Raw genomic sequence first — 11,127 nt, 5'->3', positions numbered from 1 at the left:
AATAAAGCAAGTATTTTTAAAACTGAAATTTAATAAAAAGTGTGTTTCATAAGTGCTTAAAACTTCACAAACAGGATTCCATTTATGCTTTTCTGCACTGATCAAAGGAACAGAGCTGTATTTTACGAAGGCTTTGCTTTGTTACTTTTATGTATAAACATTTGAGGTGGTTTTTTTTCTATTGTTTTTACACTATAAAACTTTCTATTTCAATTCTGTTAGAAATATTTGTTGGCGCAGCCATCGCCACAAGAGCTGATCAGCCGGTATAAGACAGAGGCAATATACGACACAGAGACATGAGATTTCGTTTGGCCTGCATGCGATCATTTTTGTGAATGAGCTGCTGCCATTTATTGATTGCACACCGGTGTGGAAACCACGCCCACATCCATAAGTGGATAACAGGATCAATTAGGGACACAGATGTCAACACCCCCACTTGTTCCTTAATTGACACAAATATTACATACAGTGTACATTCAACTTCATTTCACAAAAGTACAGTCCATTGTTCACCTGCCAAAAAGAAAACATTTAAATTTGTCCATCCTGACTTTTGCTACAGGTTTAGTAAAAACATCAGCCACCATATCATCCGTGGGACAATAATGAAGAACAATCTTTCCATAAGATACAACAGAACGGACAAAATGGTACCTTATGTCAATGTGCTTACATCTCTGACGAGTCACAGGGTTTTTAGATAGGGCAATAGCACCCTGGTTGTCCTCAAAAACATTCACAGGTGTAAAGTTCAAAGTGTCCATTCCTTTCAATAGATTTACAAGATACATGCTCTTCTGAGTTGTAGCAGATAGAGCCATGTATTCAGTTGATAAAGCAACTGTGGGTTGTTTCTTAGATTTCCATGAAACAACAGGCCCAGTCTCAGACAAACTAAAGCAGTAACCAGTGTTTGATTGGGTTTGATTGAAAGAACAAATGTTCGGGATTTGCTCCGTGATGAGAGGAAATGTTACTTATTACTAGTTGTTTTAATGGTTATTGAGTCAGATATGTGGCGGTAATGTTTGATTTATCTAAAGGTTTTTATCTGTTACTGTGTAAATGAGTTTGGCTGGAATTTAAGGACAGATTCTAATAAATCTGCAGTGTGGGAACTATAAAATCTGATAGGAGTTTAATTTTTTTATTGCTGTTTTGAACAATATGCTTAACTAAGTATTTTTTGTTGTTGAATATTAGAGATTTTGCAGATATATTTTTTATAAATACATTGTTTAGATTTACTTATATCTTTCTATCCTTTTTATAGAATAGAAAATCCCTTTATTGTCCCACAATGGGCAAATTTACAGCAGCAGAAAGATTATTGAAAATGGTCACACAGATGAGGACCTTAGAAAAATGTATAAGAATAACATGATAGGGAAGAGTTGAAATATAAAAAATAAAATTCTGTAAAGTGTTTTAGCAATATAAAACTGTAGAATAAGGCTCGGGCACATGACGTCACACGTTGCGCGGCAGCCATATTGATAGCTGGTCAGCCCACTGTTTACACTTTGACTTCGCGCCTGTAAGGACTAGCTTTCTTCTGCTAGTAGTTTGCTTAGTTTTTTGCCGTTTCATTTTACCTCTGCTGTCGTTATGGTCGCCCGTTGCTGTGTCGTAGGGTGTAGTAGCGCAAGCTGTGACTGGACGGGGAAAAAAATCCCAAATGGATTGTCTTTTTACCGTTTTCCAACCTGGAGGCGTCTCAATGGAAAACAAATGTCCTCCATAACAAAGAGTCGCCGGCTAGCATGAGTCGCTGCTGTAAGACGGCCAAATATAACTTTCAACTCAATCCCTGCGTCCATGAGAGTGTGTTCCCGGCATTTTCATTCTGGTAAGTTACAGAACATACTGTTTTTATTCATGTATCATTTCAAGTTAACCGTTGTTGGCTGATCTAACCCTGCGTGGTAGTACCATGCTAGGACAGTCATATATCATCAGAATGTAACTACATTATCCCTGGACACGTACAGTCAGCACAAGATTTATTTAGATACATTTTTGATGTTTTACGTTAGTGCCAGCACCTAGTCTTATCACCACAACAAACACCACACCATGTTGAGACGGTAGCTTACCTTGGCTCTGATGACTGTGTTCTCATTCGGCTTGATAACTTCCATGTCATGAACTTTTCCATCTGTCAGCTGTTTGTAAGCCTCTAGCGACTTGTAGCAGCGAAACTCTTCATGTGTGTAGGCACTGACACCAAACACTAGATACGAAAATACGTCCTCCCTCGCAAACGGCGGTAGAAATTCTTCCCCAACGCACCACTCCTTGCTTTCTACTTCGTAGGGATCAAGTCCGTTTATGAAGCCCATCTTTTGCAGATAACGGTCCCTGGCTTCCCTCTGCAGTGTGTCTCGGTATATTCCGCATCCTTTCTTCGCTTTTAACATTGCTGTTTACTCGTCTTTCTGCTCTGTCTCTATGCTGTTTTAGGTCTTTGTTTACCGTAGCAACTAGCTACCAATATGGCGGCGTACCCAGAATGCAACGCGCTGTGCCCGAGCCTTATTAATAACCAATATGCAGCTATGGACATTTTTACAGTAATGGATATTTGAAGATAGCAGTAACATCAGAGATGTGCAGAATGACAGCAGCAGGTTATTTAACTGACTAAGGTTTCTATCATTACATTTGATTTGATTTGTTCCTGCTCCCGGTGGTTGGAATCTTTATTCCACTCTGGATTCTTGTGAGTGTAGTCTTTGTTCACTTTAACTTTAAAAAAATAAATAAATAAATAAACAAACAGTTTTGAAAACCTCGGTATTTCATTCTTTTCCTGCTTTGTGTGTCAACTTTCACGGTTGCTAAGCAACAGAGCATACGGCGGTAAAACCCGCTAAAGGGTAGACCTGTTCGAATTTACAGGCAAAACTCTTCTGGCCTCCTTATTTTCAAGGACTTCGAAGGATCCAGTCTAGGTAGACCGCGTCCTTGGAGGATTCAGCCCAGGTTTTCGAACAGAGCCTCTGATTAAGAACAGGGCTGCCCGCACTGACGCGGCTCAGGGATTACGTCACACGGAGCGTTGTGCGCAGTGAAATCAGGACATTTCCTCACTTTCTAAAAAAAACCCGGGACGCCCGGGACAGGACGTAAAATACGTATATGTCCCGGGACATACGGACGTTTGGTCACCCTACCTAACTGCTGCAAACAGAACTTTTGCAACACATTTCTCTTGAGTTTCAGAACTTACAGAGCCAAACTGGATGAGAACCATGCCCTTGGGGGTGAGACTGAGAGGACCCCTGCTGTGAGACTGAGACAAAGAATCCCTGACTGCAGAGCTGCAAAACTGGATGAAACTCAAGCTTTCCAAACGGACATGGAAAAAGGTTTGCAGGTCTGGCATGATTAGGGACAGAACAAGCAATGTGTCTTTTGATGATGCTAATCATCTTAAAGAATCAGAAACATAAATTCCCAGTGGGCTGGGAATAGAATTTAACTGTAGAATCACAACACATGTATATATATCTTCAGCTCACAATAACATCCTACATAATTACTTACATTTAGAAGTAGTTGTTCTTCTCCATTCTCCATACGTTTTTAGGAAACTAATATTATTAAAGGGTAACTCTTATGAGAAACGTTTTTGGCTTCTTACCTTAAGTCACATCACATAGTAAAAGAACAACAAAACATGTTAAAACAAAAATACACACCCACACAGTTTATGTTTTTAATGTCTTGTATATTTAAACATTTTAAACTGAATCAGTGTTAATTTCAACAACCATGATGATGAAGAAAATATTTCATCAACGCCCCTTTTTCCCGTGACGATGACGACATGATAACGCACAAAAATTGTTTCCAGAAAATAAAAATATGACGAAAATAAAAATTTGTTTTGATAACGAGACTAAGACCAGACAAAATTTACAATCCATTGATGAATGGGCATTAAGAAATGTAATTGTTTATAATTAATTTGTAATTGCTGAAGCTATAAGTGTTTCTTGAGCTGAATAGAAGATTGTGCGTTGTTGCACTGTTTGTCCCTAAATGGCACATGTCCCACAGTCCCTCGCAGCACTCAGTCAGTACTAGCAGAGAGCTTATACTCCTAGCTCAACTTAGCTGTCATTGCGGATACCAGTGTGCGGTTTGTTAAACCAACGCATGGATGTATGGAGCCATTTTGTTTAAAACGCAAAGGAAAACAGCACAGTAAGCACCACCAAAGAGTCTGCGGATTCAAAATGGCAGGGAAGAACACAGCAAATCTCCAGCGAGATCTGAGGTCCCAACATGCTGCCATATGGAAGAAGGGAGGTAAGGAACGGGTGGGCCTTTAGTAGTGGGAACGGGTGTGTATGTGCTTTCACGAGTGCATGCATGTGAATGTATATGTGTGTGCGCAGGTGTGCATGCATGTGGATGTGGGTGCGCCTTCCTGTGCCTGTATCTGTCTGTCTCTCTGTCACAGAAGAAAGATGTTCTACTGATACACTGGAAAATAATAGTTTAAATTTTTTCCTCCCAGCTAGATTCCTGACACAGTGACACCACAGCCAAAACAGAGGTTGGGGAAGAAAGGGAAGTCTATTGCAGAGATGTTGGGAGCACCAACACTGTACAAACCTGATGCCAAAGAGCAGAAAGCCCTGGAGAACTCAATGGCAAAGTGGATTGGTCCGTTCTGGCCTGCCTGCAAGGACCATTGAGGATGAAGACTAATTTTTTTTTTTTTTTTTTTTTTTTTTTTTAACAGTGTCCTGTCTGGCAAGGTGGCAATAAGAATAATTGTCTTGATGCCAAAAGGAGCCCAACAGATTTTACTTTCACAAGTGTAGCGGTATCGCAATTGCCATACTGCTCCACTTGTTTCATGTATATAAATTGCTTTATTATAATTATGCAGGGAGTTTTACAGTTCATATGGACACTGCAATGTAAGTAGAGCAGAAAAACAGAAGAAGAAGAAAGGTTTGCTAATGATAGAATTTTTTAAATAAGATTAGTATCATATTTATTGTTTTTTTGCAGCAATATTCAATTTGAATGAACTGGGAAGCTACAGGACGCTGTAGTGGACAGACATCTTGCTGCCTTGACCATCTACTACCTCACTGAACTCCCTCAGTATGTGCAGCTGCAGGGCTGTCAGTCAGAGGTGGCAGTCTGCAGTACCGGAGCGCCCCAGGGCATCATTCTGTCTCCATTCCTCTTCAACCTTTACACCTCAGACTTCACCTACAACATGGACAGCTGCCATCTCCAGAAGTTTTCAGATGAATCGGCCATAGTAGGCTGTGTTTCTGAGGGGTACGAGTTGGAATATCGATCATCATGAACTTTGTGGACTGATGTGAGAAGAACCACCCTTGTCTTAACGCCAGTAAGACCAAAGAGATGGTGATCGACTTCAGGAGAAGAGCCCCTCCTCACTCCCCCGTGAACATCCAGGGGCAGGACATAGAATCTGTGAAGAATTTCAAATACCTGGTTGTTTATATCAATAACAAACTGGACTCGACTCATAACACCAACATGCACCTGGTGCCATGCTACCAAGCATGCATGCATGCAACAACAGTTGAAAGGAAAAACTCCCCTTTAACAGACAGAAACCTCAAGTAGCAAACCTCAAGTAGCAAACCTCAAGTAGCACCACAGTCAGTGTGAAAGGAGAATTCCGGTTTTTAACACTTTTAGCCCATTTTCTGCAGTGTCCAGGATGAAATCGAATGATCGACACCAAAATTTTGACAATTGGTCCTGTCTCTGATATTTGGCTCATGCAGAATCCCCCCCTGGCTGCTTCAGAATGGCTTCCATAGTGCATGTCCGATAATGTCCTTAAAACAACCTTAAACGTTCTTTTTTTAAAATATGCTACTCACCGTGTCGTCAGCGCTGTTCAATGACGTTCCAAAAAAAGTTTCGTGAAGAAAAACCGTTCCTGTCTTGTTTTATTTAGCATTTTGTAAATCCCAGAACTCAATGGGATTTACAAAACGCTAAATAAAACACTACAGGAACGTTTTTTCTTTACGAAACTTTTTTTGGAACGTCATTGAACAGCGCTGACGACCCGGTGAGTAGCATATTTTAAAAAAAGAACGTTTAAGGTTGTTTTAAGGACATTATCGGACATGCACTATGGAAGCCATTCTGAAGCAGCCAGGGGGGGATTCTGCATGAGCCAAATATCAGAGACAGGACCAATTGTCAAAATTTTGGTGTCGATCATTCGATTTCATCCTGGACACTACAGAAAATGGGCTAAAAGTGTTAAAAACCGGAATTCTCCTTGAACTGTCTTCTGGTGAGCCCAACTGGGAATTCAAGGAGACAGCAACACATATACAGAAGTAACATATAAACACTGATCCTTTAAAACTTTTTATGTTAAGCCCCTGTCACACCTTGACAATTAAGTCCCCAGAGGGGACTCTGTTTTTTAAAGCACCACATGAGACGTGCAGAGATGACCCAAAAAAGATGTCAGATAGATGAGTCATTGCACATTGGACATGTTAAGAATTTCTTTGGTAAATAATCTGCATTGAATATGTCCATAAAATGACAAGTCGGATGTTCAAACATTGACCTTATTTGCAGAAGGTCTAGAAATCTATAACAAGTCGACGATCGAAGGACCCAGTAGTTACTGCACGTCCATCAGATCTCTTACTTTTATTGGAAAGATCACAAGTCGCTTGGTATCATTCAAAATCTTGATACAAAAATGTTTCTTAAACCAAAAACCTTAAGTAAAAGGGACTTTTAAAACCGTGTGACCTTATTTTTATATTTTATTATGTTAATAAGACAAATAAAGCTGATAAACAGTTCAACGTGGTTTCATAAAATTCTTATTAGTACATGGTAATCTACAAACAATGTGTGCATCTTTGTAAATTTCTACAAGTATTCCTTAAACATTTTCATAAAAGTTACACATAAAACTTTCATTTTTAGACAATTGTCATATAAACCATTTTATTTCTAAATCAATAGTTTATCAGAAATAAAGGTTTCAAGTGAAAGTTCTTCATTGTAAAAAAATTTCATTACATTTTCAAGTTAAGACAAAATCTACTAGGATTTTTTACAGGGAAAAGATACAGTATTATATGCAGTTACTGAAATTAGAGTCTCCTGTGGAGAACTTCTGTGACATTTGAGAACATAATAGAACAAGAAATGTTTCAGAATTACATGGTAAAAAGCAAATGACCACTAAAGGTTGTATGATGATTCTGATCATCATAAATTCTTGAGTTTTGCCACTGATTCAATAATACAACATCTCCAATTTCTAACAGTAATGTGAGACCATTTGATGGGTTAACAGAATAAGAAGGCTGATGTTCCCATGCAATGAAAACAGGATTTCCATTCTTGACCAACACAGCACCTGTACCATGTGACGCATGTCCAACTCCATGTAAGTAGAACTCAAAATGATAGGCTCCTCTCACAGGTGCAATGAAAAAACCTGTGGATCATAATGTTTTAATTTTAATTTTCTTCTCTAAATTTGTTTAAATAAAGAAACACAAACCCTATTCTTGTCAGGATTGTTAAGAGCATAACAATTTCAAAACAATGTTGGAGTACCTGTTTCTGGATTGTAGGCATTGCCAATATTTGCAACAACATTCCTGAAGACTAGAGGTCTCTGAGTGTTAAATGGTCCAATATGTCCTCCACCTGAGGCCAGCAGGGAAGCAGAGAAAGCCACTCGTTTCTCTATAAGAAATTAAGTTAGAATAATTAAAGGAATAGTACACCCAAAACATGATTAGCCTTCATTTTCTACTCACCCCCATGCTGAACAACACTCTGGAGTACTTTTTTGATATCTCGAATGCATCTGGAGATCTGGGAGGCTTCTTGCTGTCTGCTGACATTCAAATAATGGAGGTCTATGGTGACCGAGACAGAAAGGTCCATAAAAGTCCACAAAAACGTGTCAATATTCCTCCATACTGCTCGTCCAATGTATTCCAAGTTTCCTGAGTGGGCAGCATCCAGAATTTACTCGAAACAAAGTCATTTAGAATGTTTTTAGAGCATAAACAGTAGTGTATAGGACTTCCTGAAAGCGCGCACATGCGCGCTCACGACGCTACGGAAGCCGGCAGACCAAACCAGCGCATTCAGCTCGGCAAAGAACTCATGCTCTTCCTCAACACTGAAGTCCTCAGACATTTTTCTTTCGTTGTTTCTTTCTTTGCACAGGTAAACAGCACATTTCTTCTTCTACGCTTGCATTATTGGAAGAGCAGACGCTGAATGCGCACTTTCATCTGGTTTGGTCTGCCGGCTTCCGTAGCGTCGTGAGCGCGCATGTGCGCGCTTTCAGGAAATCCTATACACTACTGTTTATGCTCTAAAAACATTCTAAATGACTTCGTTTCGAGTAAATTCTGGATGCTACCCACTCAGGACACTTGGAATACATTGGACGAGCAGTATGGAGGAATATTGACACGTTTTTTGTGGACTTTTATGGACCTTTCTGTCTCGGTCACCATAGACCTCCATTATTTGAATGTCAGCAGACAGCAAGAAGCCTCCCAGATCTCCAGATGCATTCGAGATATCAAAAAAGTACTCCAGAGTGTTGTTCAGCATGGGGGTGAGTAGAAAATGAAGGCTAATCATGTTTTGGGTGTACTATTCCTTTAAGATTAAAAAGTTATTTTTAGAAACAAACATAAATTTGGAACTTTTTGGTACAATTATCTTTGTTGCAGATAAAACTATGCTTTACAAGAAAATAAACCAAATACAATACAAAAAAAGATTTTTTTTATATAACTAAATGCACAAACAGAAAAAGTATAAAACATCTTATTAGTTGCAGACTACACATAAGATTATGAAATATAATTTATTTAAATATTTTAAGATTTTTTTTTTCCAAACCTTTCCCTTCCCTGCTCAGAACCTCCACTTGGTCCTCAGTGTTGTTTGCCCTGGCTTTAACAGAGATCAGTTCTTCTGCCTGAGCTGTAAATCGATAAAAAATAATCATAATAGATTAAATAAAACTAAAAAATAACCAATAGAGATTATGTTTTTCTCCCCTTTCCCATAGTAGTTTATACATTCCCATATTTAATGCAGCTTGGAATTACTGATCTCTTGACCTCATTAACATCCTGGAAACTAATAATTCAATCAGGTTTGCCCTCTAAAAGTGATTCATGCGAAATGTGTCAATTATCTATTATAAACAAACATCACATAGTGTAAGATTATTTATTCTTAAAATGATGATATGATAAATACCTTGATTCTGCTGCTCAAGCTTTCTTATTTTTGCTGCTTGTACTGAAAAATAAACAAACAACTGGTATCAATTTAAGCATTATTATTTTATGTATTCTAAATATAAAAAGTTTCTGTAATTAATCCGGGTGTTTGTTTTCTCTCTAATAATTACCTTGGTCCTGTTCTTTCAACAACTCAATTTCTTTTGTCCCAGCTGTTAGCAGAAATAAAATGACAGATGTTAAGATGTGATGCCATTTAAAAAATCAGGTGTTTGTTTTTTGTCTAAAAATTACCTTGGTACTGTTCTTTCAATAACTCTATTTCTTTTGTCTTAGCTGTTTGCAGAAGTAAAAGAAAACAAGTTTAGATGTTTATTTAAAAATAAAAAATCGACTCTGAGAGGTGATTCTTTAAAGCTTTGGTTTTCTGGGTTAACATACCTTCATTATCTCTCTGTAAGTACTCCATGCCAACTTTAAGTCCACCCAAAGAGGCGCTCATCTCTCTCAGCACAGCATTGATGTCTTGTGTACATCTTTGTTGGGGGTCAGAGAGACTTCCTGTACCTTCAGTCTGTGATTCAGTTTGCTTTAAATGTGAAATTATTTCATTCTCTGAGTCTGATTGAAGCAGAGCTGTGGAAAAAGAGCAGATTAGAAGGAACAATTGGAAAATCGTTATTTTCTCCATTCTCAGCATTGTTTTCTTCAAGTCCCCTACAATGTTGGTTACTGTGCTGATCCAACCCTTAAATACTCTCAAAGTTATTATTTTGTAGACATTGTAAAGAAAAGCAAACATCATAACCTCCATTCTCACTATCTATGAGTCTACCTCTTTAAAAGTTTTCCATTTACAGACACATGAAGGTGATAAGGCTTCACTTATTTGACGTGTTATATTGCATTAAAAAAAAACTGTTATTTAGAGATGAAGTCTACGCAATTGCTTGTTCATAAAATACATTCTGATTGTGTTGCCAATATACTGTATAATGCTGATTTATACAGTTTTGTGACATAACTCCAAGAAATAACTTTTAAAGTACACCTTTGTTTTTTAAAGGTATTCAGGTTTTGTATTGGCACAAAAGATTTCTCTTATTTGATTCTGTAGTCCACTGCACAAAAGATTTCAGCTGTGCTCTGCAGTACTCTGGCCAGTTTAAATCTGCTGAATTATATAAAGTTTTCTGTATTTTTTGGTTTTCTCTATTATGGTTTTGCTTTTGCAGCCTTTGAACCTTCAGCATTCAAAGGCAACCAAAGCCATTGAATGTTGAACATCTTCAATAACCTCAGCTTTTATCTCTGCATTTGGATCATTTAAAAACCTTCACACAACCTGACAATATTTGCCTATTTTGTTTGTTATCCTTCAATGCACAACTTATTTTTTTCTCTTTATTTTATTGTCATTACACTGTCACAAGTACAGAGCAACAAAATCAACACTCTGCATTTAATTCATCCCCTTGGGGAGCGGCGGGCTGCCATTTTGCGGCACTTGGGGAACAGTGGGGGACCAGTGTGGGTTTAAAGGGCTGGTTATCCTCCCGCAGCAGTGTGTCCCAGTGAGCTTGACGCAGATAATTTTGATTTATGCCCAATATTGAAGCGTGGTCTGTGCTATGTTGTTCCACGGCACAACACAAGAGGGACTATCACAAACTAGCTGTGGATCTAGATATAGCCGAGGCAGTGAGGAAATGGAAAAACACAAGGGGCAAATTTGTGCGACAACGGAGGGACATGAGGGTTAAAAAGAGTGGGGATCCAAGTGGAAAAATTCTGGAAAAATGGTGCCAGTGTTCTGGCTGCACTTTACCATCTTCTTGTGCAATGG

The 11,127-nt window shown here is 38.5% G+C and overlaps 1 protein-coding gene across 2 annotated transcripts; it reads right to left on the bottom strand.

The window, feature by feature from the left end:
* Positions 1–7,114: 7,114 nt before the first annotated feature.
* On the bottom strand, positions 7,115–10,015 carry LOC119773267 (complement C1q-like protein 2). 2 transcript variants are annotated; one of them, XM_038270194.1, is made up of 7 exons: positions 9,723–10,015; positions 9,576–9,617; positions 9,452–9,493; positions 9,298–9,339; positions 8,932–9,015; positions 7,618–7,749; positions 7,115–7,495 (listed from the first exon to the last, which is right to left on the bottom strand). In XM_038270194.1, exons 1-7 carry the CDS (start codon positions 9,979–9,981, stop codon positions 7,212–7,214), a joined length of 885 nt encoding a protein of 294 aa, XP_038126122.1. In that variant the 5' UTR covers positions 9,982–10,015; the 3' UTR covers positions 7,115–7,211. The 2 variants fall into 2 exon arrangements, with proteins under 2 accessions (XP_038126122.1, XP_038126123.1); XM_038270195.1 differs by lacking the exons at positions 9,298–9,339; positions 9,452–9,493; positions 9,576–9,617 and having other exon boundaries at positions 7,118–7,495.
* Between the last annotated feature and the right edge of the window lie 1,112 nt (positions 10,016–11,127).

The sequence above is a fragment of the Cyprinodon tularosa genome, unplaced genomic scaffold (genome assembly GCF_016077235.1).
Source record: "Cyprinodon tularosa strain WSP-4 unplaced genomic scaffold, ASM1607723v1 ctg754, whole genome shotgun sequence".
Classification (NCBI taxonomy): Eukaryota; Metazoa; Chordata; class Actinopteri; order Cyprinodontiformes; family Cyprinodontidae; genus Cyprinodon; species Cyprinodon tularosa.
This window is presented reverse-complemented; position numbering and strand designations above follow the sequence as displayed.

Bases quoted from the DNA above. Each gene is read 5' to 3' on its own strand.
- LOC119773267 (XM_038270194.1), bottom strand. From the start codon at position 9,981: ATGCTGAGAATGGAGAAAATAACGATTTTCCAATTGTTCCTTCTAATC. The intron at 9,618-9,722 runs GTATGTTAACCC...TTCTGCAAACAG, and splicing joins CTTACAGAGAGATAATGAAG to CTAAGACAAAAGAAATAGAG. The intron at 7,496-7,617 runs GTACTCCAACAT...TATGATCCACAG, and splicing joins TGCCTACAATCCAGAAACAG to GTTTTTTCATTGCACCTGTG.